The 23,889-nt window shown below is 40.8% G+C and overlaps 1 protein-coding gene across 7 annotated transcripts in view; it reads left to right on the top strand.

Moving 5' to 3' along the window:
• Nucleotides 1–23,889, top strand: part of ryr3 (ryanodine receptor 3) — a 380,802-nt gene that overhangs the window by 257,646 nt on the left and 99,267 nt on the right. For all 7 annotated transcript variants that reach the window (XM_072266800.1, XM_072266764.1, XM_072266754.1 and 4 more), the window contains 4 exons: nucleotides 2,841–2,922; nucleotides 16,497–16,627; nucleotides 21,597–21,911; nucleotides 22,992–23,232. In XM_072266800.1, coding sequence (XP_072122901.1) covers nucleotides 2,841–2,922; nucleotides 16,497–16,627; nucleotides 21,597–21,911; nucleotides 22,992–23,232 — 769 coding nt within the window. The remainder of the gene's footprint in view (nucleotides 1–2,840; nucleotides 2,923–16,496; nucleotides 16,628–21,596; nucleotides 21,912–22,991; nucleotides 23,233–23,889) is intronic.

The following is a 23,889-nucleotide window of genomic DNA, read 5'->3' as shown; positions in this document are numbered from 1 at the left end:
GAGATAAAGTTAACCTTAGGATATCATGCATTTTTAAAATATACAACAATAATTCACAACCATTTAGAATGACGTGTTTAGCTGCTCACTTTCTGGGTTAGAGTGATTGATCGACACTGGTTGGTTGGCATCCGTCTGTCTCGAAGGAACAATGGGTGATCATCATAATCACAATAAGCCTTGGCAGAAAATATGGAGATCTTGAAATGACACACATAAAAAATGCTGGTGAATGCAGCAGGCCAGGCAGCATCTATAGGAGGAGGTGCAGTCAACGTTTTGGGCCGAGGCCCTTCGTCAGGACTAACTGAAAGAAGAGATAGTAAGAGATTTGAAAGTGGGATGCGGAGGGAGAGATCCAAAGTGATAGGAGAAGACAGGAGGGGGAGGGATGGAGCTAAGAACTGGAAAGTTGATTGGCAAAAGGGATACGAGGCTGGAGAAGGGGAGGATCATGGGACAGGAGGCCTAGGGGAAAGAAAGGGGGAGGGGAGCCCAGAGGATGGAGAGCAGGCATGAAGTTATAGTGAGAGAGACAGAGGGAGAAAAAAGGGAGAGAAAAAAAGCAGTATCCCTTTTGCCAATCAACTTTCCAGTTCTTAGCTCCATCCCGCCACTTCCTGCCTTCTCCTGTCATTTCGGATCTCCCCCTCACCCTCCCACTTTCAAATCTCTTACTATCTCTTCTTTCAGTTAGTCCTGACAAAGGGTCTCGGCCCGAAACGACTGTACCACTTCCTATAGATGCTGCCTGGCCTGCTGCGTTCACCAGCAGTTTTTATGTGTGTTGCTTGAATTTCCAGCATCTGCAGATTTCCTCGTGTTTGAGATCTTGAAATGCATAGTTATCAAGGTGCCCCTCTCGGCCTCACCAGTGTAGTCCAAAGGAAAGCTTATGAAGCAATAGTTTGGCACCAGCTTGGCTGGAGGAGGTATTGGAAGGATATTCAATGACGTCCAGCCGCCTTAGGGGCTCCACTCTGGCTTTGCTGTCTGGGTTTACTCCTGTGGCCTTTGTCTCACCCGAAACTGCCCACAAGGCAGTGGGGATATTTACCCATAGCTGGGAATCTGATTCACGAGCACCACAGCGTGTCCACATGCCAATAGGCCTGCGTGCTACGTGTGCAGGGGCTAGACCTCCTACCTGTCTTCTGTAGTTCAGCCTGAGTCCGAAAGGAGCTCAGTTTCCATGTGTTGCCAATTAGTAGCAATTAAAAAAAACTTTTATTGGACCATAAGACAAGACAAAACTGACTGATATTTACTGATCAGTTGTGATATGGATACATCAATTGTATGAAACGTGAACAGAAGTCAATGTTTTTGCTAAGCTCACACTGAGTTATTCAGAGGTTACTGATACACTATTCACTAAATATCCCATCCGAGCTGCAGGATGCTTATCAACTTGTACGTTAACAAGTCTGTGTATCCTACCATTATTTTTAGAGCTTGAAAGGGGATTTGAGAGCTAGTTTTTTACCCTGAAGGTGATTGATATCTGGAACTTGCTGCCGGAGGAGATGGTGGAATCAGATACAAATCATGAGACAATGAAAAGGTTGTGTTTGCATGCCATCTTGACAAATTATTCCATATATAAGTTCAACAAATAGAAAACAAAATGCAAAATATGGTCTCGCAGTTACAGAGAAAGTGCAGTGTAAGTAGATGAATAAGTAAAATGCAAAGGCCATGACAAGGTAAATTGAGAGATCAAGATCATTTTGATCATATAAGAAGATTATTCACGGGTCTTGTAACAGGAGGATAGAAATTATCCTTGAGCCTGGTGGTATGTGTTTTCAAACTGTTACATTATCTGCCTGATGGAAGGGGGAAGAAGAGAGAAGAGAACTAATGCAGGCAAATGTTATTTGTGCAGATAGGCAAAAGTTTGGTGTGAATGTGATGAACTGAAGGGCAAGTTTTCACACTGTGCAACTCCATGATTCTTTACATTAACTTCTTAAACATGGATTACCATTTCAGAAAGGATGGTGAAGACAGAATCCTATGGAACTTGTAAGAGGTGTGAATATGTATCTGCAAGTTACACTGAGAAAGAATATGTACAAACATCAGTCAAATAGGAACGTTGAAAGAAAAGCTCTTTCAGAATGGCAATACAGCAGTCACTTGCCATGCCGTCTTTTGCTTTGACATTGGTAGTTCATGAATAAATGGGACTGATATTCATATCATCTGTCTCAGGATTGAAATCAAGGCACATAGAGGAAATTCTGCAAGAACCTTGATATTGTAAATACGATTCATTGAGTTGATGGTGGTGGGGATACAGCCTGGTACTGGGAAAGTCAGATTTTCCTGTCTGTAGTATCAAGTCAGAAAAGATAAGTAAACATGTTGGTGCATAGTATAATGCAACAGAATAAATGAGAAAGTATTTTTGTACAGGAATGTAATACTGGCAAAATCAGTTGAAAGGATATCAAGGAGAAATAATGTTCAAAGTATATGTGTGTTTTCAGCTGCTGCCTTTACTAGTGTTTTACTACTGGTCTCTTGCTGCATTTTGTTGTCAATGGACAGAAAACAAAAAAAAAATCTGTCAACTGAGCTATTTTATTTGTTGTTTCCTGGTATAATAAGTGTGCCAAAAGAACAGGAAAAGGACTCATATTTGAGTCCTAAAATGTTTTCCTTCCAGTTTTTCCATCCTATTGTAATGTTGGAAAATTAAGAAGGCTGAATTGGTAAAGAATGAAAAGGGTTTTAATTTCATATTTGGTAAATATTTGCTTCAATTAGAACTGTTGTAGGAGATTGCTTAATGAGAGCTTTAAACTCACAGAAATATGGTTTTGTGTTTACAGTGGATGATGTCCAAGTGTCATGCTATAGGATCCTGTGCAGCCTGTATGCTTTAGGGACAGGGAAGAATGTCTATGTGGAAAGGTAACTCCATCATTTTGAGTTTTAATTGGATTTATTTGTTTGTTTGTTTGTTTATTTATTTATTAATTATTGAGATACAGCACGGAATAGGGCCTTCCGACCCTACGCGCCACGGTGCCCAGCAACCCCCAATTTAACAATAGCCTAATCACAGGACAATTTACAATGACCAATTAACCTACCAATCAATACATCTTTGGACTGTGGGAGGAAACTGGAGCACCTGAGGAAATCTGTGTAGTCACAGTGAGAACTCCTTACTGGCAGCAAAGATTCTATAATACTGAGATTTTTTTTTTTTACACAAGCTCTCTAATAAGTATATACTGTTCTAAAGTAATCAGACATGCTGTCACCATGGTTACCTTAGCATTGAAGCTAGATTCATTTTTGATAGCGGGGTAATGCTAGAATTTACAGAGGTGACATGCTGAAAGGCTAGACCGAGAAAATAAAATATCTCGATCTCAGCAATATGCTGATATCCGCTAAGGTTCTCTAATGATCTCCCTGATAGGCGTTCAACAGCAATGGTAAGTTCTCCGGTTTAACTGCTAGTACATTCCTATGGCACCGGAAGTCAATTCAGGGTAGGCTGGCCAAACAGTTGAAGACAGTTGTGTCTGTCTTACCCTTGCAACACTGCTCATCTTTAGCTTGGAATACAGACACCATTTCCAAACAGAGTATAGAATGGATAGGGAGTAGATGTCTCTGGGCGGCTTGGGGAGGAGATATGACTTGTTGTAGTCAGGCCACAGATTTGTTTCCAGTTGTTTGAACCGATTTCGACTCCAACTGTGAACATTGTGCTTTATCAGGACCATAGTGTAACTCTCAGTAGTAATGACCAGTAGCCATGTAATTGTCTGCTGCTGTAGAAGCAAAACTTTCAGCCTGGGTGAGCCGAGGTACAAGAGTGCTTATATCATTATGGACAACGTAGAACAGTCGAGCACAGAAGCAGACCCTTCAGCCCACAGTGTTGTGCTGATCCAGCTAAAAAAGCAAATCAAAAACACTCAAACACTTATCCCTTCTACCTACTCAGTATCCATATTCCTCCATCTTCCTTACATCCATGTGTCCATCTAAACATCTCTTAAAAGCCTCTAATGAATTTCCCTCTACCACCATACTGGGCAGCACATGCCAGGCATCCACGACACTCAGAGTAAAAAGCTTATCCTTCACATCCCCTTTGAACTTACCCCCTCTCACCTTCAATACATGCCCTCTGGGGTTAGATATTTCAGCCCTGGGAAACATACACTTCCTGTCTACTCTGTCTGTGCCTCTCATAATCTTATAAACCTCTGTCAGATCTCCCCTCAGCCTCTGCTGGTCCAAACAAAACAGCCCAAGTTTATCCAGCCTCTCATGATAGCACATGCCCTCTAAACCAGGCAGCGTCCCGGTAAGTCTCTTCTGAATTCTCTTCAAAGCCTCAACATCCTCCCTATATTAGGGCAACCAGAAGCATATGCAATACTCTAGATGTGGCTGAATCGGAGTTTTATAAAGTTGCAACATAACCGCTTGACTTTTAAACTCAGTGCCTCGCCTAATAAAAGGAAGTATTCTAAAGCCACCTTAGTCACTTTATCGACCTGTGTAGCCACTTTCAAGGAGCTATGAACTTGGATCCCAAGATCTCTCTGCCCAGCAGCACTGTTAAGGATCTTGCCCTTAGTGTACTGTCTCCTTGCATTTGCCCTACCAAGGTGCAGCAAAATAATCTTAATCTTGCCCTAAGTTGTTCATATTCCACCCATGTAGCAGCCTTGCAGTGAACATGGTTTAAAACAATGACGTGTGTGCCGTCAAATATGTACAGTTATTTAAATATTATCTATCCAGAAAGATACCCATCCTATGCCAGTAGTGCAATTTCTACTGCACCAGGGTGCAGGTAGCATTAATGGAGAATGAAATTTCTTTCTTTCTTCCCGACTTTGCCTTTATCTTGTATGTGTCACAGAATAGTGGTGCCTCTATATTAGACACCCACACATCTTGTATCTTTTCCTTTTGCTCTTCTTATCTATCTCTTCCGTAAGCTTCATACTTTGGCTGATCACCAAATGCATCCATCACCTTCCATTCAACCACTCCCAGTGGCATTCTCGTCAGTGGACAAAGACTTTAGTTCTGCATTCTTCTTTTAACTTACGATTGCCGTCCTTTGCATTTCTTCTCTTCGATTCAATCTCTGTAGGAAATAACAAAGAATTTTATTTTAATGCTTTATTAGCTTATATCACAAGATGTAGTGATTTGCTTATTCTTACTCAATTTATATTATTCTTCTACCTCTTCAAAATGTTTTATTTGTAATATATAACCTCCTATTTTGCTTAATCAAACTGTGATAGCCAACAGTTATCTACATTGAAACTTGCTGAACCATTATGTCTATTATAGAAATGTATTGTTCACATCTTGTTATTTGTTGCACTCCTCTTTAATATTAGTCACGAAAGCAGCTGATTGTTTTAAGAATTCCTAAAGCTAATTTTTATCTTTATCTTTAACCATCTCCTGTCATTAAAAGGACACAGTTGCAAAGGCCATTTTCAGCAGAATGCAATCTATTTTTTGCAGTATTTTAATGACATTCTCACATTGACTATTTAACCAAACAGAGGTATGGCATGTGTTATTGTGCCAGATTTTGATAGCATGTTCTGCCCCATTTAATGCCGAGTTATGATGACTGGAAAGTCAAAAGAACAGTCATTGCTAGAAATGTGAAACATGTTCAGAAAATGCTGGAAACACTCAGCAGGTCAGGCAACATCTGTTAAAAGTAAAAAAAAACATTTAAGGTCCGGACTTAATATTGAATTCTCTAGAGTCATAGAGCAAAACAATGTGGAAACAGTCCTTTCAGCCAATGACTCCATGCTGACCAAGATGCCCGCTTAGCTGGTCCCAATCCCTCCATGATACCATTGTACCTAGCTCAACTACTTCTGGCAGCTCATTCCCTGTGCTCACCATAGTCTTCATGAAAAGTTTGCCCCTCAGGTCTGCTATAAAGCTTCTCCCTCTCACCCTAAATTTACTATATGCTCCCTAGTTTTGCTCTTCCCTACCCTGTGGAAAAGACTGTTATCATGGCCTCTCATAGTTTTAAATTTTGTCTAAGTTTACCCCTTGTTCTCCTTCATTCCAAGGAATAAAAACCTTGCCAAGCCTACCATTCCCTTTGATTTAAGCACTCCAGTCTTGACAACATCTTTTCTGCCTTCTTTTCAGTTTTAGAATCTGATTTATTGTCACTATCTTATATGGCATGAAATTAATTGTTTTACAGCAGCAGTACAGTGTACAGACATAAGATTACTACGAATTACAAAATAAATAAATAGTGTCAGAAAAAAAGGAATATTGAGGTGGTGTTCATGGACCATTCAGAAATCTGATGACAGTGGAGAGGAAAACTCTTTTCCTGAATCTTTGAGTGTGGGTCTTCAGGCTCCTGTTTCTCCCCTGATGGTAGTAAAGAGAAGAGGGTGTGTCCTCAGTCCATAATGATGGATGTTATCTTCTTGAGGCACCACTTCTTCAAAATGTCCTCAATGGTTGTCATCGTAGTTCGGACATGGTAGAGTGGGTTGTGGCCATTATGAAGCTGGCTGACTCTACAACCCTCTTGTGATCCATTGATTGGACCCTCCATACCAGGCTGTAATACAATCACTAAGAGTGCTCTCCACTGTACATCTGCAAAAATACGCAAGAGTCCTTGGTGACATATCAAATCTCTTCAAACACTTAAAGAAGTAGGGCCATTGGCATGCCTTATCTGTGATTTCATTAATGTGTTGGCCCCAGGATAGATCCATTGAGATGTTGGCACCCAGGAATTTAAGGGTGCTTGCCCTTTCCATCTTCTGATCGCTCAATGACGACCTTTCTATGTTTTCTTTACATCTCATTCCTGAAGTCCACAATCAATTCCTGGTCTTGCTAACGGGGAGTTCAAGGTTGTTGCTGTGACACCATTCAATCAGAATCAGAATCAGGTTTAATATCATTGGCACATGTCGTGAAATTTGTTGTTTTGCAGCAGCAGTGTAGTGAAAGATGTAATAACCAAAGCTATAAATTACAATAAAAATGTATGTAAATTTAAATTAAATAAACAGTGCATCCATTATTAAAGATTCACATTTCCCAGTCCTTGTCCACTTCTCATTGCTACCATCAAGGAGAAGGTACAGGAGACTGAAAACACACACTCAATATTTTAGGAACATTCTTTCCCTCCACTATCAGATTTCTGAACAGACATGACCTGGGAGATAGGATTCCTTAATAATACAGGCTGCCTTTTTGAGGCATCACCTTTTGAAGATGTCCTCTATGCTGGGAGGCTAGTGCCTATGATGGAGCTGGCTGAGTTTGCAACTTTCTGCAGCTATTTTTCATCCTATGCAGTGGCCCCTCCATACCAGACTGTGATGTAACCAGTTAGAATGCCCTCCACAGTACATCTGTAGAAATTTGCGAGAGTGATTGGTGACATACTAAATCTCCTCAAACACCTAATGAAATATAGAGACTATTGTACCTTCTTTGGCATCAATATGTTGGGCCAGGATAGATCCTCAGTGATGTTGACACCCAGGAGCTTGAATCTGCTCACCATTTCCACTGCTGATCCCTGAATAAGGATTGGTATCTGTTCCCTCGACTTCTCATTCCTGAAGTTCACCATCAATTCCTTGGGCTTACTGATGTTGAGTGTAAGGTTGTTGCTGCAATACCACTCAGCCAGCTGACTGATCTCACTCCTGTATGCCTTCTCCTCACCATCTGAAATTCTGCTTACAATTAGCAGCTTTGGGCCTGTACTCACTGGAATTTAGAAGAACGCGGGCTCATCTCATTGAAACTTACCGAATGTTGAAAGGACTAGATAGGGTGGTTGTGGAGAGGATGTTTCCTATGGTGGGGTATCCAGAACTAGACAGCACAGCTTCAAAATTGAGGGGTGACCTTTTAAAACAGAGGGAAGGAGGAATTTTTTTAGCCAGAGAGTAGTAAATCTGTGGATGTTTTGTCACTGACTGCGGTGGAGGCCAAGTCCATTGGTATATTTAAGGTGGAAGTTGATCATTTCCTGATCAGTCAGGGCATCAAAGGATATGGTGGGAAGGCAAGGTGTATGGGGTTGAATGGGATCTGAGATCAGCCATGATGGAACAGCACAGCAGACTCGGTGGGCTGAAAGGCCAAATTCTGCTCCTTTGCCTTATGGTTTTATACAATTGCAACATAATGTTTCATTTCCTATACTCAATGCTCTGACTGATAAAGACCAGCATGCTATATTCTTTTTTCACCATCCTGTCTATCTGAGATGCCACTTTAAAAAAAATATGCACCTATACTCTGAAGTTCCTCAGTTCCATTACGTTCCCTTAGTGTCCTACCAGTCGTAGTACAAGTTCTACATTAGTTTGAATTTCCAAAATGTATCACCTCACACTTAACTGTATTGAAATGCATTTGCCTTTCTTCAGCCCACTTCCTAACTAATCATGATCCCCTTGTAAACTGTGATAATCTTCTTCACTATCAACACACCTGCTAATTTTGTGTCACCCTCAAACTTATTGATCAAGTTTTGTTCATTAACATCCAAATAAAATATATATAATATACACACACATAAAGCAAGTAACAAAGGTCTCAACACTGACTTCTGTGGCACAACACTAGATACCAGTCTGCATTCCAAGAAATAACTTTCAATCATCACTCTCTGTTTCCTACCTCCTATTTTGAATCCACCTAACTAGATCTCTCTGGATTCCATGGGACTTAACCCTCCTGACCTGCCTACATATGGGACATCGTCAAAGGCCTTCCTAAATCTAAATACAAAATATCCACTTCCCTATCTTCATCTATACTTGAGGTTACCTTTTTCAATAAAAAATCTCAAAATCTCATCAAGCATGATTTTCCACACACAAAACCATGACGACTGGTCCTAATCAGACTCTGTCTACCCAAGTGCTGGTAGATCCTGTTCTCCAGAATTTCTTCCAGAAACTTCCCCACTATTCATATCAGGCTGGCTGGCATGTAGTTCCCTCGTTTATCCTTGCCAAACTTCTTAAAACATTAGCTATCTTCCAGTCTTCAGGAACTTCATCAGTGGTTAATGATGAAGTAAGTATCTCTGCAATTTATTCTCCAGCCTCCAACAAAGTCTGAAGATGCATTGTCAGGCCCTGGGGATTTATTCACTTTAAATCTATCAAGCTTGAAGTAATGTGCTCGCTCTTCCTGACGTAAGAGTAACTTACCTGACCACCTTTCTCTTTTCATCTTTGTTTAGAGCGTGGCTTGTTTAGAGCGTGGCTTGCTGAATACACCCCAGTAAGCCAGGACTACGTCAAACCATTGGGTGCAACCATTGCAGCCCATCCTATCTGCCACATACTGACTCTATCAAAGAAATTCCCTTAGTTTCATTCATTTTACCACTGCACAGACTACATTATTTTTCTCTTCCTCAGGTTTGATGTAGGTTTCTTCACTGAAAAATGAACTGTCTCACTGTTCTGATTCTACCTGCTTAGTTTTCTCCCCCCACTTTTTTGTGCTTGTTTCATGCTGGCTTAGTTTTTCTTATCCTAAATGCTTAAATCTAGCCTGCTGTGAATGTAACTGTTAACAACTCGTTATGTAGACTTAGAAGCTTAATGTGCCGGTAATTGTATTATTAAAACATTTTGACTCATCCTAATAGAGACACTGTCTTTGTTCTACATACCCCTTCTCACTGAAAACAAACTTGCATGTTCTCTTTTCCAGTCCTGATGAAGGGTCACAGACCCGAAACGTGGGCTGTTTCTCTTTCCACAAATGCAGAAAGGTGATGAGCATTTCCAGCATTTCTATTTTTATCTCTTCTTTCTTTTGATCCTTCCTTTTGTGATTCTTTTCTCTATGTCAATACACATCAGAGCTACATAGTCATAGTCATAGTCATACTTTATTAATCCCGGGGAAAATTGGTTTTCGTTACAGTTGCACCATAAATAATAAATAGTAATAAAACCATAAATAGTTAAATAGTAATATGTAAATTGTGCCAGTAAGTCATGAAATAAGTCCGGGACCAGCCTATTGGCTCAGGGTGTCTGACCCTCCAAGGGAGGAGTTGTAAAGTTTGATGGCCACAGGCAGGAATGACTTCCTAGGACACTCTGTTTTACATCCTGGTGGAATGAGTCTCTGGCTGAATGTACTCCTGTGCCCACCCAGTACATTATGTACTGGATGGGAGACATTGTCCAAGATGGCATGCAACTTAGACAGCATCCTCTTTTCAGACACCACCGTGAGAGAGTCCAGTTTCATCCCCACAACATCACTGGCCTTACGAATGAGTCTGTTGATGTCTGCTACCCTCAGCCTGCTGCCCCAGCACACAACAGCAAACATGATAACACTGGCCACCACAGACTCGTAGAACATCCTCAGCATCATCCGGCAGATGTTAAAGGACATCAGTCTCCTCAGGAAATAGAGAAGGCTCTGACCCTTCTTGTAGACAGCCTCAGTGTACTTTGACCAGTCCAGTTTATTGTCAATTCGTATCCCCAGGTATTTGTAATCCTCCACCATGTCCACACTGACCCCCTGGATGGAAACAGGGGTCACCGGTACCATAGCTCTCCTCAGGTCTACCACCAGCTACTTAGTCTTTTTCACATTAAGTTGCAGATAATTCTGCTCACACCATGTGACAAAGTTTCCTATCGTAGCCCTGTACTCAGCCTCATCTCCCCTGCTGATGCATCCAACTATGGCAGAGTCATCTGAAAACTTCTGAAGATGACAAGACTCTGTGCAGTAGTTGAAGTCCGAGGTGTAAATGGTGAAGAGAAAGGGAGGCAAGACAGTCCCCTGTGGAGCTCATAATCAACAATTAAGATTGAACCAGGTAAATGGTTTGGTGATGCTAGTTCAGAGAAGGGAGTTAGTCAATATGTCAAGTGAAGGCCTTACTCCTCTTTAAGGGATCGTTTACATATACTAGAATAAGCAGAAGATTTTTAAATAATTTTATTTTACATCTCCTGATAGATGGAAACTCTAGCAATGTTCCAGTAAATCTTTCATAAACAGTTTACTGCAATCTTAAGTCACGATAGAGATAGTGTGCCTAAGTAAATAAAACTGAGGGCACAGTCAGGGTGGAGGAGCAACACCTCATGTTCTGTCTAGATAGCCTTCAACCTGATGGTATGAACAACGATTTCTCCAACTTCTGGCAATTTCTCCCTCCCCCTTCCCTCTTCATTTCCCCACTCTGGTCTCTTACTTCTTCTCCTCACCTGCCTATCACCTCCCCCGGTGCCCCTCCTCCTTCCCTTTCTCCCATGATCCACTCTCCTCTCCTATCAGATTCCCTCTTCTCCAGCCCTTTACCTTTTCCTACTATCACCTCCCAAGTTCTTACTTCTGAACCCCTTTTCCACCCACCTGGCTTTACCTATCACCTTCTTGCTTGTCCTCCTTCCCGTCTCCCCAATCATTTTATTCTGGCATCTTCCCCCTTCTTTTCCAGTCCAGATGCAGGGTCCCGGCCTGAAATGTTGACTGTTTATTCATTTCCATAGATGCTGCTTGGCCTGCTGGGATCTTTCAGCATTTTGTGTGTGTTGCTCTGGATTTCCAGCATCAGCAGGACCTTGTGATATATGCTAAAGGAATATCAGCTAACATAACAGTGTTATAAAATCATATTTATAAGCTATGGCTAATACTTGCTGTCTGCTGCAGACTCTGAGTTTGCCTCGGGTGCTGTACATGGATCAACAAGTAAAAAAGAAAGCTTCGGAGTATCCATTTACAATGGAAAACAATATCCTGTAATACTTCTTTATTGTTAAATGGGCTGCCATCTGCAACCATTCATTTTTCAACACGTTTGCAGAGGATAAAAAGTGTTCTGAAATGGGTTGCTCTTCCTCATTTCATGGACTTCCACTGAAAGCTTCATCAATGATTCTGGAAAAATACTGTTTCAAACACTATTTTATGATACCCTTTACCTTCATTTCCTCAACAATCAGAGTTTGAAGCTTGAAATAACTGTTAATATAACAGAACTGTTAAAGTCCAAGCAGGTGTAGATGACAGAAAATGTTAAGAGAGCTAAACCGCTCCGTTCATTAGGAAATTAGGTCAATCATGAATAGACAGGAACAGCTGTGCAAGAAAAATCTGTGGGATTAGCCATAATGCATTCTTCCTCTGCAAATTGTGTTTCTACACGCATTCACAAAATCAAGAGCAATTTGAAAGCTGTTAATGAAAGTCTTTGCTGTAAGGTCTGTTTTGCTGCGAATACAATCACTTAGGCTGGAGAGCAGAAACAGCAGAGTATCCTATACTGAAAGCAGCTATTCTCAAATTAAAAAGCGTGTCATATGCAAAGGTGTATAAAGGCCACACTATGACATATTGACTCTATAAAGGTATGTACACAGTCAACACTAGTTTCCCTTTCCAAACGAGAGTTGTACAACCATGTCAACAACTGCCTAAATATATTAATATATGCCATCAAATAAATATTTTACATATGAAATTATGCAATTAGCTAATTATAATTAATTTCTTAATTTTCCATCTATAAACCCTATATCACAATTTACTTCAGCTAATGTTACATACAGCATACATCTGGTCCCTTCTCCTCATCTCCAGTTGTACATAAATATTCCCAAGAGTTTAAAGATACTCCATGTGGTATACAGTGTACAAAAACTTCAACATAAGCTCCTTACAACACTGATAACCAAATGAAATTCTACAATCTATTTAGCACACTACTAAATACAATGAATTCAATGGCAACAATCTTTTCTTTGGTTGCCCTGTAAGCTTATCAGTGTGTACAGGTTGACCTGCAATAAGTATTGTCACATCTTTTGTCTTGAAAATGCTATCTGCAGCACAGATAACTGTGGACTGGTCATAGTTCCGTTGTGAGGCAGGCACCACATCTATATCACTTTAAAATATGACCATTATAAAATGCCACATGGAATTTAAAATACTCTGTAAGATACCCCATGTAACTATGTCACACTAAGTCCTTTCTCTGTAACATAGGAAAAATACTATTGACTATGACTGTTCCCACCTCCTTGCATGCATTGCATTTTCCATTTCTAATGAGATTGGGGTCTGCATTCTCTATTAGCTACTCAACTTCTTCAAGAATGTGAATGGACATTGTAAGGCTGAGAGTCATTGCCAAGAGACAAGTGGAGATTGGTTAGGGTCAACAACATCACTGAGATCTCAGGAAAGGCTGAAGAACAGAGAGGCATGGTGACGCACCAGAAAATGGAAGATTGTTGCTTACAGAAGGCTAGAGACATGTAACAAATGACGCCAAGCCATTGGCACTCACGTATCTGCCAATTTTCAATCTACATGACTTGCCATTAGTGTTGAAATTGTGCCCCACTATTATCATCATTATGGGCCTGTGGCCTGCTTGCACCCCAGAATCATGCCCTGAGCAAAACTGTCTCTCATTTTACCACACAATCTCACTTCCGGTTGCTGTCCTGTTTGCTCCCTCGAGCAGTTGGTCCACTGCAATTAAACAACTTCCAACATTTTTGAATTATAATAGCCCTTCAGGAGTTTTATAATGTTCTCATTAGTGACTTGTCTGTCATCCATGGTACCTATAAACTCACTGATGTCACATGCCTCTAGCCTTCCTGCCCAGTATCGTTCCTTGCCTCACATCTATCCTGCTGTGCTCTCCTCTGATCTTTCCTGGAACCTCAGCAATGCTTGATCACCTCAGAAACAACACAGTCACACAGTCCATATAAAGAGTGAATGGCAGAGTCCACTCATGCTCATCGAGCTTTCTGACAAATCTCACTCTCACATCCTCTTTCTGACAAATTCACAGTGCTTCTTCTTACTCGGAGAACTTGGTTTTCCTGTTTCTGCATCCACAACCTCCATCTCCTGTTAGTCTCACAGGCAGCAACGCCCCGACCTTGTCAATTCAGTCAATGTTTTCCCTTGGTCAAGTACTGTCAATCATAGCAGACAGAGCTAACAATATGACATTTCAGAATCAGAATCAGGTTTATTATCACCATCATGTGTCGGGAAATTTGTTAACTTAGCAGCAGCAGTTCAATGCAATACATAATATAGAAGAAGAAAACAATAATAATAAATAAGTAAATCAATTACAGTATACGTATATTGAATAGATTAAAGATTGTGCAAAAACGGAAATAATATATATTTAAAAAGTGAGGTAGTGTTCACAGTTTCAAAGTCCATTTAGGAGTCGGACGACAGAGAGGAAGAAGCAGTTCCTGAATCGCTGAGTGTGTGCCTTCAGGCTTCTGTACCTCTTACCTGATGGTAACAGTGAGAGAAGGGTATGCCCTGGGTGCTGGAGGTCCTCAATAATTGATGCTGCCTTTCTGCTCCTTGAAGATGTCCTGGGTACTTTGTAGGCTAGTACCCAAGATGGAGCTGACTAAATTTACAACCCTCTGCAGCTTCTTTCGGTCCTGTGCAGTCAGCAACCCATACCAGACAGTGATGCAGCCTGTCAGAATGCTCTCCACGGTACATCTATAGAAATTTCTCAGTGTATTTGTTGACATACCAAATTAAACTCCTAATGAAGTATAGTTGCTGTCTTGCCTTCTTTATACCTGCATTGATATGTTGGGACCAGGTTAAGTCCTCAGCGATCTTGACACCCAGGGACTTGAAACTGCTCACTCTTTCCACTTCTGATCCCTCTATGAGGATTGGTATGTGTTCCTTCGTCTTACTCTTCCTGAAGTCCACAACCAGCTCTTTTGCCTTACTGACGTTGAGGGCCAGATTGTTGCTGCAGCACCACTCCACTAGTTGGCATATCTCAGTCCTGTACACCCTCTCATCTCCATCTGAGATTCTATCAACAATTGTTGTATCATCAGCAAATTTATAGATGGTGTTTGAGCTATGCCCAGCCACACAGTCATGGGTATAGAGAGAGTAGAGTAGTGGGCTAAGCGCACACCCCTGAGGTGCGCCTCTTTGAATGCTGTGCAGAAGTATATTGAGGCAATAAGAGACATCGTTAACCAGTGTCAAAATTCAGTATTAGTTCTCACTACACATCAGATCTAATTTCTCAATCAAGAGAAAATCTGCAGATGCCAGAGATCCAAACAACACACACAAAATGCTGGAGGAACTCAGCATGCCAGGCAGCATCTATGGAAAGAGTACAGTTGACATTTCGGACCTGAGACCCTTCCACAGGACTGAAGAAAAAAAGACGAGGAGTAGATTTAAAAAGTGGGGGTAGGGGAAGTAGAAACACAAGGTGATAGATGAAACCAGGAGTGGGAGAGATGTAGTAAAGAGCTGGGAAGTTGATTGGTGAAAGAAATACAGGGATGGAGAAGGGGGAATCTAATAGGAGAGGACAGAAGGCATGGAAGAAAGAAAAGGGGGGAGGAGCACTGGGGGAGGTGATAGGCAGGCAAGGAGATAAAGTGAGAGAGGGAAAAGGGGATGGGGAATGATGAAGTGGGGGAGGAATTCCCAGAAGTTCGAGAAATCCATGTTCATGGCATCAGGTTGGAGGCTACCCAAGTGGAATGTAAGGTGTTGTTCCTTCAACCTGAGTGTGGCCTCATCACGACAGTGAAGGAGGGCATGGATAGACATACTGGGATGAGATTGGGATGTGGAACTAAAATGGGTGGCCACTGGGAGATCCTGATTTTTCAGGCAGACGGAAAGTAGATGCTCAGCGAAGTGGTCTCCTAATCTATATTGGGTCTCCCCGATATACAGCAGGCCACACACCAAGAGCACCAGACGCAGTATATGACCCCAAAAGATGTACAGGTGAAGTGTTGTCTCACCTGGAAGGACTGTTTGGGGCCCTGAATGGTAGTGAGGGAGGAGGTGTAGGAGCAGGTGTTTCACATTTACTTTTCTTTAAACATGGGGTCATTAAACTTCACTCACACTAAGTTTGTGTCTATGGACCTATGTCGTTAGGCATTCTACTATTTTAACACCCATCACATTTTACTATAAGTGAGTCAATGGATTCTGCTTTAACAGAGTAATGGAATTCCTCATGTGTTGAGAATTGCAATTGTAACTTTTTTATTATTTCTCTTTAGAATTAGCAGGAGTTACTAACCAGTGGTGGAGAATCACATTTTCGTAACACTTCATATTTTTGCTGACCTCTGTGAAATTTAGTCTAATTGAGAAAAGGAACTTGTGGGATTTTATCTCGAATGATCTCCTGGATAACTTTTTTTTATTGCTTGTATAATTCTTAAACATGTTTGAGTTACGATACCACATGCTCCTTCAATCAATGTATTGTACATAAAATATGTAGCATGTTCCCAGCTATGGCAAACATAGCTTCTCGAATATTGGTACAGTTCAATATTTTACAGGAGGTAATTGCCCTTTATTTGACTAGAAAATGGCTTTATACTTTTCCTTCTGCCTTTGTTTAGACAACGACCTGTCCTTGGAGAAAGTCTTGCCACACTTGCAGCTGCCATGCCAGTCGCTTTTCTTGAGCCTTCTATCAACATACACAATACGCATTCAGTTTTCAATACAAAATCACCCCGAGAACGTATCAGTAAGTGACGTGGTCTTTCTATGGGGATAAAACACTTGCTTTCAGGGTGAACTAACACTATGCAGCATCTAATCTGGCAAATAGTTGTGTTTATTTAGTGGTGAATTCATAACATTAAGTACAAAACTGAATGGTTTGTCACAATTACAACATTTGATATTTATTATGTGGAATAATAGAGGCTATGGACTCCCCAATCTGTCTATTAATGGAATGGGATCCAGAGAACTGGCCTTGCTGAATTGAAGCTCCTGGACTCCAATAGCTAGCCTAAGCGGTTACAATACCTCTATTGGTAGCCCAACAAAGCTCTGTCATTGAAACATCCCTGAAGGTTTTGACAGCTAGAAAACCTTTGCCCCACCCCCCAACTCCAGCTTCATCAGCTCTCGAAGCTACAGAAGTCATATCGTAGTTCAGCCAATCTAAAGCACTTCAAAATGATTCAAAATAAAATGAAGCATTTTTATGTTAAAACAGCTAAAATACTGAGAATCAAAAATATGAAACAGAAATCATTTTGAATAAAGCCTTCCTGTATTATTGTCAATCACAAGCTTTATCACGATCATATCCAAGAGGCCATTTTTCAGGAAATGCAGCAGAATTTGGAATGCTGAATCTGTCAATAATTTAGGGCCATTTACCAGTAAAAACATATTAGATCTAAGGTGGCAAATTTCTAACAAAATTTGCTTCGTTTCACAAGCTTTCTCTGGCTGCGCAAAATGTTCAGATTGTTGCTGGCTGTTCTCTTCTGTCTTCTGCATTTATGGAAGTCCAAAGTACCAAGCAGATCTTTTTTTGCATTCACCCTTAATTACACTGCAGTCCCAGTTTGCTTTCAAGAAGGTCCTTTGAAGGCTGATGTCCCTTCCTGGGGACAGTAGCTCCATAGGCTCACTGTGCCAAGTTACTGAGATCCTTGTAGAGTTTTTCTTGAGTCAGCCAATTTGAAATGTTTCTGACTGTAATATAATGTCTCCATCATTCTCATCTGTTCCTTTAACTAAAAACACCTGCTTCTTTGAATTGTCCTTTAAATTTGGTCCTTTGACGTTGGTCATCAGAACTATATTTGTAACTTAGTATTCAAATTTCCTTCCATTTGGTGCTGCTCCTGTATACACCTTGTTATGTTATTGTCCTTTTGTAAATATAAGTTGTTCTGTTTATAATGTTGCCATTGAAAGTGGATCTTGTATGTCCCTCGAGCTTCTGGCCTAGATTTTCCAGTTGGTTGGCAAGCAAAAGCACTTGTAAATTGTGTCCCTGATAGATCCCCAAAATCTAATCTGGTTTCTGACCAAGTGAGGTTCCACCTACTGGGCATCTTTAGCACGTTCAAGGAGTGCAAGAAAGGCTGAGGCTTGTCCACGAATCCTCATTAAGAAATGCTGAATCTAAATAATGAAGTTGAAATTCTATCTAAATGATGAACAGTAAAATAAAGATATTGAAGATGGTTTAAGAGAAAGAATACACTGAAAACATAGAAACATAGAAAATAGGTGCAGGAGTAGGCCATTCGAAAAGGTTAGAAGAGTTTGTTTTTAAATCTCCAGCATTAATATCTGAGAGAATGAGATGCTTCACCTATAAAATTAATTGTTCAGAGCTAGATAAGTTAATCAGTAAACACGAGGAAATCTGCAGATCCTGGAAATTCAAGCAACACACACAAATGCTAGTGGAGTGCAGCAGGCCAGGCAGCATCTATAGGGAGAGGTACAGTCGACGTTTCGGGCCGAGACCCTTCGTCAGGACTAACTGAAAGAAGAGACAGTAAGAGATTTGAAAGTGGGAGGAGGAGATCTGAAATGATAGGACAAGACAGGAAAGGGAGGGATAGAGCTAAGAGCTGGAAAGTTGATTGGAAAAAGGGATACAGAGCTGGAGGAGGGGGAGGATCATGGTACGGGAGGCCTCGGGAGAAAGAAAGGGGGAGGGGAGCCCAGAGGAAGATGGAGAGTAGACGAGGAGTGATTGGGAGAGGGACAGAGAGAGAAAAAAAGGGGGGAAATAATAAATAAAGGATGGGGTAAGAAGGGGAGGAGGGACATTAACAGAAGTTAGAGAAATCGATGTTCATGCCATCAGGTTGGAGGCTACTCAGACAGAATATAAGGTGTTGTTTCTCCAACCTGAGTGTGGCTTTTTTTCTCTCTCTGCCCCTCTCACAATAACTCCTTGCCAGCTCTCCATGTTCCTCTGCGCTCCCCTCCACCTTTCTTTCGTCCTGGGTCTCCCGTCCCATGATTCCCCCCCCCTCCTCCAACTCTGTATCCCTTTTGCCAATCAGCTTTCCAGCTTTTAGCTTCATCTCTCCCCTCCCGTCTTCTCCTATCATTTCGGATCTTCCCCTCCCCCTCCCACTTTCAAATCTCTTACTATCTCTTCTTTCAGTCAGTCATGACGAAGGGTCTTGGCCTGAAACTTCGACTGTACTTCTTTCTATAGATGCTGCCTGGCCTGCTGCGTTCCACCAGCATTTTGTGTGTGTTGCTTGAAGTTAATTAGTAGCTAGTTACTTTGATTTTATTTTGAAATCACAATTATGCTGAGCTTAATGTACTGCCATCTTTTGTTGCGAGCTAATGGATAGGCCGAATGCAGATCATCTCAGTCCATATTCCATCAGTCAGAAGTGCAGCAATGCACTCTGTCAGAGGAGGGAGCTAACTCTGACAACAGCCCAATGTATATGTGTACAGTATAACTATGTACAATGGCCTAACCCAGTAATGAATGAATCTAAAAATCTAAACGTAAACCTTGAGAAAAGCAAATACGAAGTAAAGGTTTTCTTCATCTTTTATTTTAAATATTTTTACATTGTTCCAATACAAATTCTAATTGTCACATGAAGTGTCATCCTCTTGCTACCCACAGCCCTCTCTTTAAGACCCATAAATGTGTTGACAATGTAATGGTCAAAGACCCAGAATAATGATCCTTTGCCTCTTTCTCTTAATTTTTGTATTTGGGAAAATGGTCTTTACAATGATAACAAAGTTGCCGCTGCAGTGGTCAGTATCATAGTCATAGTGATAATTTATTGATCCCGAGGGAAATTGGTTTTCGTTGCAGTTGCACCAATCAAGAATAGAGTATAAATAAAGCAATATAAAACCATAAATAATTAAATAGTGATATGTAAATGCCAGGAAATAAGTCCAGGACCAGCCTATCGGCTCAGGGTGTCTGACCCTCCAAGGGAGGAGTTGTAAAGTTTGATGGGCACAGGCAGGAATGATATCCTATGACGCTCTGTGCTGCATCTCGGAGGAATGAGTCTCTGGCTGAATGTACTCCTGCGCCCACCCAGTACATTATGTAGTGGATGGGAGACATTGACCAAGATGGCATGCAACCTGGACAGCATCCTCTTTTCAGACACCACAGTCAGAGAGTCCAGTTCCATCCCCACAACATCACTGGCCTTACGAATGAGTTTGTTGATTCTGTTGGTGTCTGCTACCCTCAGCCTGCTGCCCCAGCACACAACAGCAAACATGATAGCACTGGCCACCACAGACTCATAGAGCATCCTCAGCATCGTCCGGCAGATGTTAAAGGACCTCAGTCTCCTCAGGAAATAGAGACGGCTCTGACCCTTCTTGTAGACAGCCTCAGTGTTCTTTGACCAGTCCAGTTTATTGTCAATTCGTATCCCCAGGTATTTGTAATCCTCCACCATGTCCATACCAATGTGAAAAAGCACAAGTACCCAAAGTTAGAAATTACTAGACCATTAGATTAACAGACTTTTTTTTACATAAACTTGCATTTTTGAATGATGCAACAAAAATTGCTCCCAAATTACTGATCAAGGAAATTGAGCTGGATTATAGATGGTCCTGGGACTTGCAAACACCATCCTCTTGCTCTTTGTTTGTCACCAGCACAGCCTTGAACTTTAAATAGCTCATGGCCAATCAGGTACAGAGAATTAAACTAAGAAAAATACATGAAACAAAGAAATAGTATTGAAGTCTCGGTGTCAGCTACTGAGCTCCATCGACCCAATGAACTAGGGTATGATTTGGCAAGATTTACAGGAGCTTTATGTTAATTATGTCTAGTCATTCAGTAGGGAAAACATAAGTAGTTGAATCAATAAACAATGGGCTGGATCTTGTTTGACCCACCCCCTGCTTTGCATTTGCTCTCACATGGTGCCCTTAGCTTTTCACTTCCAAACCAAAGTTTCAGCACAAACTCAGATTACAAAGGGCATGACAAAGCACAGCAACCACATCTCAAGACAGCAAAGTATTTCATTAGAAGTAGTGGGTTTCTCTAGTAAAATGCAGTGAGCAAAGGGAGGTCACATCATAAAAATTTGAAGTATTAAACCCATCCCAGTTGGTCACAGCAACAGTATCTGCTGCTGTGGTTGACTCGGAAATTTTTCAGTCATCTCCCTTCAAACAAAGACAATGAATGACATGACATAGAAAACAATGGTTTGTGTCAAGTTTAGAGATTTTATCATATTATCATAATTCTTTTTGAAAGGATTTTTTACTATGAGAATGTTAATTAATCGTGCCTTAATTCACATGACCAAATCTCCTGGTTGATTCAACCATGGACTGATGTTAGATGTCCCTTCTGGTGCTCAAAGCATTCCATTTGCTTGGTCTACCTGAAGGTTACCTGTTGCAGTGCTCATCCTTGCCCAAAACTGACTCATGCGTTCCTCTCTTAGGCTGCTGCAGCTTGCATGTTCTAGAACACAATTCATCCAAATGTTTGCCATCCAAACCCATTTGCCTTCACTGAGTTCTTGGCTCCAAGCCTCCATGATGACGGGTCTCTGGCCGAAACATCGACTGTTTATTCACCTCCGTAGACGCTGTCTGACTTACTGAGTTCCTCCAGATTTTTTTGTGTTTGCTTATGATTTCCATCTTCTGCAGAATCTCTTGTGTTTCTGATATTGACACTTAATTTGCTTTGTTAGTTCTAGGTTTGCCAGATACTGTGGAGGAAGTGTGCCCAGAGGTACCTCAACTAGATGCACTAATAAAAGAGATCAGTGAAACAGCTGAGTCTGGAGCTCGATACACAGAAATGCCTCACATCATTGAGGTGGTTTTGCCCATGCTGTGTAATTATCTGTCATATTGGTGGGAACAGGGCCCTGAGAACAACCCCAGTGGGGACTGCTGTACTGTCGTCACCTCGGAGCATCTTAGTGCAATCTTGGGCAACATCTTGAAGATCTTGAACAATAACCTGGGCATTGATGATGCTTCGTGGATGAAGAGGCTAGCAGGTAAAAATGCAATATATTTTAATGGCCCCTAAAGGGACCTGTGTTTTCTTGATAAAATTCTGCTTCATACTTGCAGAAGCAAAAGACCTGTTTTGCCTTCATGAACTTATTAAATTTACGGCATGAAATTTGATTAATATTACATAAAACCCAAGTCAATTGTATGGTGAAAGTAATTATATGCCGTTTGTAAACTGAAGCACAGCAAAGCGTTGTTCGGAATGGACTAGAAGGGTCAAGACGGCCTGTTTCTGTGCTGTAATTGTTATATGGTAAAGTGCAATGACTTTTGAATACTTAGCACACTCTAAATGCCTTTGCAGTCACTTAATTGTGTGCATTTAATGGAAATGGCCGTACATTCCATTGAGCTGGTTTCACATTTAATTGTCTCATAGCTAATTTGTGCGTTGACTTTATACTTCCAGCTTTGCTCTACAAACTTTGGTAGCCCTTTATAGCAACAAGTCTTCTTAACCCTATACAGACAAACTAGTAATTTTTCAGTTGATGTAACTGATGTTATATGAGGAAGATAATTCCACATTTTCATTCTCCCTTCTAAGGAAAGCACCTTATTGATATCATTCTTGAATGAACTGGCAGAGGAAATGGTAGCCTAGGTGAAGGGAACAACAGTGTGCTATCAGGGCTCAATGAAAATTGCGTACAGGATATGGTAATATCCGCTGCATGGGGTTCCCTTTACTGACCAGTTCGACAAGACCTCTGGTGTACAGCAGTCCCAGCAATTAGAGAAAATTTAGCAGAATATTGGGATCCTTAAAATAAATAGCAACTTCTCCGAAGATTCTTAATGGGCAGTACCATTGCTGAATTATTACTTTGAGTAGGTTGTTGTTAAGCTGGGAGCTGACCACAATAAGAAAAAAGTGCATAATACAGGAACCAGCAATACACACTTTGTCTACTTGGTCTCAATGCAGTATGTGTTAGATGATTTCCTTGAACTACATGGGGTATTTTCATGCATGATGCATACAGTTAGTAGAAAAGACTAACCATGTTAAAATTCCACCATGTTAAACTTCCATTTCTATTTCTCTTTGAATTCTCCAGTGTATGCTCAGCCAATCATCAGCAAAGCCAAACCTGAATTGCTGAAAAACCAATTCATTCCAACGCTGGAGAAACTGAAAAAGAAAGCAATAAAAGTTGTTTTAGAAGAAGAACAACTGAAAGCAGAGTATAAGGTAGATTTTCAGGAGACAGAACTGCTAATCCTAGATGAATTTGCTGTTCTCTGCCGAGATCTCTACTCCTTCTACCCAATTTTGATCCGCTATGTGGATTATAACAGGTAAGATTACTAGCATGATTGTTAAGCATCAAGGTCTATGTTATTTTTAGTGATATTCTGAGTAATTGCAGACTCAAAGCAAAGAGTTCATTGCTTGCAGCTGCACTGGAATGGACATTAGGTTCAATACTTTCTGATTAGGATAGAGATTCCAACATCTGATCACTACCCATGCACTCATGCTGTAGAGTCATAAAAAAGTACAGTACAGAATGGGCCCTTTGACCCATCGAGTCCATTCCAAACCCTGCGTCCCTTTAGATAAACAGACAAATAGACATTCTACTGAAAATAACTAAAGACCACAGCATAGTGCTTTAATGAAATTTAATGTGAATCATATTAGAAATTCACTATGACAAACTTCACTTGGTTGTTAGATATTTCTCATCTTGTTATTGAAAACAGTTGATAGTCATATAAACCCAGTAATAGCAGAGCCTTAAACAAGTATCCATTAAAAAGTGAAGGACAATTTGGAAAGCAAAATACTTCCAAAGAAAAAGCAATTTACTGTTATCATACTTTCTATATTTGAATTCATGTAATGATAGGAATTTAATAAAACCCATTTTTTGAATCAAACCTACAAAGCAGTTTCAGATTATCTGTTGTCTGGGTACGTCACAGACAATACTTGCCCCATCATTGAAATGT

The sequence above is a fragment of the Mobula birostris genome, chromosome 1, assembly GCF_030028105.1.
Source record: "Mobula birostris isolate sMobBir1 chromosome 1, sMobBir1.hap1, whole genome shotgun sequence".
In the NCBI taxonomy this organism is placed as follows: Eukaryota; Metazoa; Chordata; class Chondrichthyes; order Myliobatiformes; family Myliobatidae; genus Mobula; species Mobula birostris.
This window is presented reverse-complemented; position numbering and strand designations above follow the sequence as displayed.